Source organism: Aspergillus aculeatinus (assembly GCF_003184765.1).
Source record: "Aspergillus aculeatinus CBS 121060 unplaced genomic scaffold BO66scaffold_31, whole genome shotgun sequence".
NCBI lineage: Eukaryota > Fungi > Ascomycota > Eurotiomycetes > Eurotiales > Aspergillaceae > Aspergillus > Aspergillus aculeatinus.
The window spans coordinates 1-3127 of record NW_020291500.1 but is presented as its reverse complement, the minus strand read 5'-3'; the positions used below and the strand labels follow the sequence as shown (position 1 = coordinate 3127).

Sequence of the window (3127 nt, the reverse complement as noted above, 5' to 3'; positions counted from 1 at the left end):
CACCCACCATCAAAACCTCACTAACAACCCCGAAAAGCAATGATCCGCTACTTCCTCCACCACCCGCTGACCCCGCGGCCGCTGCGGTTCAGCCGCACCCGGTTCCTGCGGCACTGGACGATCCACCGGGCGTGGCACCTGTACCAGGCGCAGCGGCGGCGGGCGGAGACGCTGGAGCTGGAGCGGCAGTGGCAGGCGATGCGGGCGGCGTGCGAGGAGCTGCGCACGGGCGCGGGCGACGGCGGCAAGCTGTTCCGGAAGAGCATGATCAAGACGGGGATCTTCAAGGATCTGTTCCCCATCGAGTACGCCCGGTTGCAGACCGAGGGCCCGCCGGCGGAGGGGTGGAATCATGAGTGGAAGGCTTTGAAATGATCTATCCTGTTTTTGATGGGTGGGTAAGATGGGGATATTGGGGGGTTATACATGGAAGGTTGGGGTGGGAAAATATGGGTGTAGAGTATCGCTCTCCTGGGTTTAAGACTGTTTCTTTGTCGTGTATATTAATAGTACATAACTGCTTCAATCATATTATCTGGTGTTGTTTGTCTACTCCGTGGGTACTGGGTACTCTGCTTTGCCAGTGGTAAAACTTCCATACTACTCAGATTTACTGCCTCGAAGTTCAAATAGCTTAACGCTGGGCACTGGCATGCACACGCACACAAGGGAATGGACTCGAAAACCCGTCAAGGAAAGTAATGTCAGTCGACTCAAGTAATGTCAGTCGACTCCAAGGGTATGAAACAGAGGTCAAGACTGCAACAACAAAAAAAAGGCCACCCGAACGCCGAAAATGCAAAGTCGATCAACAGCCACCACACACTATCTCCTTCACATACTGTCCACCTTTTGGTCCCACCACCCCCCGCAATATGCACATGCCATGCTCATGGCTCTCCGAACGTTGGAAAATGGCTCAACAACAGATGCAACAACGCACAAAAACGAAGAATCAATCTCGGTCGTGCGGACGGGCGGGCTGGCATGCATGCAATATGTTCGCTGGAAACAAGGACATCCTTTCCCCCCAAACATACAATACGAGAAAAAGAAAGATCCGTCCGACATCATAGCACAATGCAGCATGAGCTCTTCCGCTTGTCGAACGTCAGCAGCGCGGCCCGGGTGGCGGCCTCGAACACGTCGTCCACCCCCTCCCCCGTCAAGGAGGAACACTCCAAGTACTTGCGGGCGCCGATCTGGGTGCCGATATCGCTTCCTTCCTTGGACGTGACGAACCTCAGCGACTTCTTCCGCATCTCCTCGACCGCCAAGGGGTCCTCCCGGAGATCCTTCTTCAACCCGACCAGGATGATGGGGACGCCGGGACATCGTTCGTTCGCTTCTTCGATCCACTGCACCGTAGTAGCCTTTGTCAGTGCTCCGTTCTGCTACCCAAGATAACAGAGCCACGAACCTTGTGTTTGACGTTCTCCAACGAATCAGGCGTATCCACCGAAAAGCCGATCAGAATCACATGCGCCTTCGAGTAGGCCAGCGGGCGCAGCCGTTCGTAGTCTTCCTGACCAGCAGTATCCCACAGAGCCAATTGAACCGACCGACCGTCCACGCGGCAATCTGTTACGTAGTTCTCGAAGACCGTTGGCACCTAGGTTGGATCATGCGCCGGTCAGGATGTTGTTGCAAAGAACAAAAAGAGCGACGGGGGGTAGACAATACATACATAATGCTGCATGAGACAAATCAGTCAGTGACATCATCCTTTGAGAGTTTCGAGTTGGGACAACAACATACCGTTGGAAAGTAGCCCAGAGTGAAGACGCTGAGCAAACTGGTTTTCCCACAGGCACCATCCCCGATAATCACCAGCTTTCTATCCTAGTCGTTAGAACCCAGGCGAACCCCGAATGTCTAGGTGCATCGTGTGTAACTTCATGGTGGCCGCCAACACAGAATGGGGGATGGGAGATGGGCGGATCCCGGGGGATCTCCAGGCACCACCCGTTTCGGGCGGAGGTGAGGAGGGGGGGGGAAGAGAGGAGAGGGGAGGGGAGGGAGGGAAGAGACAGGTTCAAGGGAAAGGAAGGTCGATCGAAATAGATTGAAGGCGAATCTGCCGCACGTACCTTCGCATCACATTGTCATTTTGTTGTTGTTGTTGCGCCATGATTTCCAAAGAGAAAAAAAAAAGAAAAGTGGGAATCTTTAAAGTCGATCCCCTGGACGGAGTTGCAGGCGAGGAATGGACGGGATGAGCAACGGGAAATCAATGTGAGGGCGCGCTGACGAGCCCTGGCGGGAAGTCGGAACGGAACAAAACCCCCCAGGCAGGCAGCAAGCAGGAGGCTGTGACGGAGTTGTCTAGGGCCGTGAACTAAATCTCTGTAGTTCAAATGTGTAAGTGTAAAGTAAGTGTAGGTGTAAGTGTAGGTGTCAGTGTAGGTGTAAGATGGCGAATGTTTAGTTAAAGATTGATTGGGGAGGGGAAAGTATAATGCAGTGGATGGGAGGGGAAAGAAAGTGAAATCAGATTGGTCAATGTCCCCTCCCCCTAAGTATGAAATAAACTGATGGAGGAAGAGAAAAGGGTCATTATATTGGGAAGGGAAGATGTAGGAGTAGAGAGGAAGAGGAACGAGGGAGGAGATGAAGAAGAAGAGTAAGAAGAGCAAGAGTAGGTAGACAACAGATCAATCGGAGCCAAGCAGAGAGAGTACGGAGTAGACAAGAGACAAACAGTCAGATAGACATGGCCAGGTCCAAGATTGGTTCTGGAAGGCGGTCGCCCATCCAGGATCCAAATGAGGCTGACGGTTATGGTATGTAATCCCATGTACGGAGTAATCTCACAAGCAACTCACCTTCTCGGGCCCGAATACGGTCACGGAACAGAGCTCCAATTATGACTGGTTGAGGAAAGTATGTACTCCGTACCTACTAGGTAGGTAGTAATAATGAATCCCACGGGTGAGAAAACGAGGTAGTATATATGGACTGATTGATTGATTGATTACCACTACCCCATCAGCTACTAGTCATTATTCTTCTTGTCAAGTGGAAATCCATCGAAAACATCGAGAGAAAATTCCAGCCCGGCCGAAGCACCAGCACCAGCACCAGCACTCGCCCTAAATGGACTGGACCACTTCCTCCCTCCACTTCT

At 52.4% G+C, this 3127-nt stretch overlaps 2 protein-coding genes across 2 annotated transcripts in view; one reads left to right on the top strand and one right to left on the bottom strand.

The window, feature by feature from the left end:
• The window catches only part of BO66DRAFT_392702 (mitochondrial 54S ribosomal protein mL40), a gene marked incomplete at its 3' end in the record, with an annotated part of 1069 nt that extends 673 nt beyond the window's left edge, over positions 1-396 (top strand). The window contains exon 2 of the mRNA XM_025647587.1: positions 38-396. Coding sequence (XP_025502714.1) covers positions 38-370 — 333 coding nt within the window. The remainder of the gene's footprint in view (positions 1-37) is intronic.
• A 674-nt stretch (positions 397-1070) lies between these two features.
• Positions 1071-1900, bottom strand: rho2 (putative Rho GTPase Rho 2; the record flags this gene model as incomplete). The annotated part of the gene is made up of 5 exons (XM_025651166.1): positions 1071-1358; positions 1421-1612; positions 1688-1693; positions 1759-1837; positions 1896-1900. The coding sequence occupies 5 exons, from the start codon at positions 1898-1900 to the stop codon at positions 1071-1073; spliced, it is 570 nt and encodes a 189-aa protein (XP_025502713.1).
• Positions 1901-3127: the final 1227 nt, after the last annotated feature.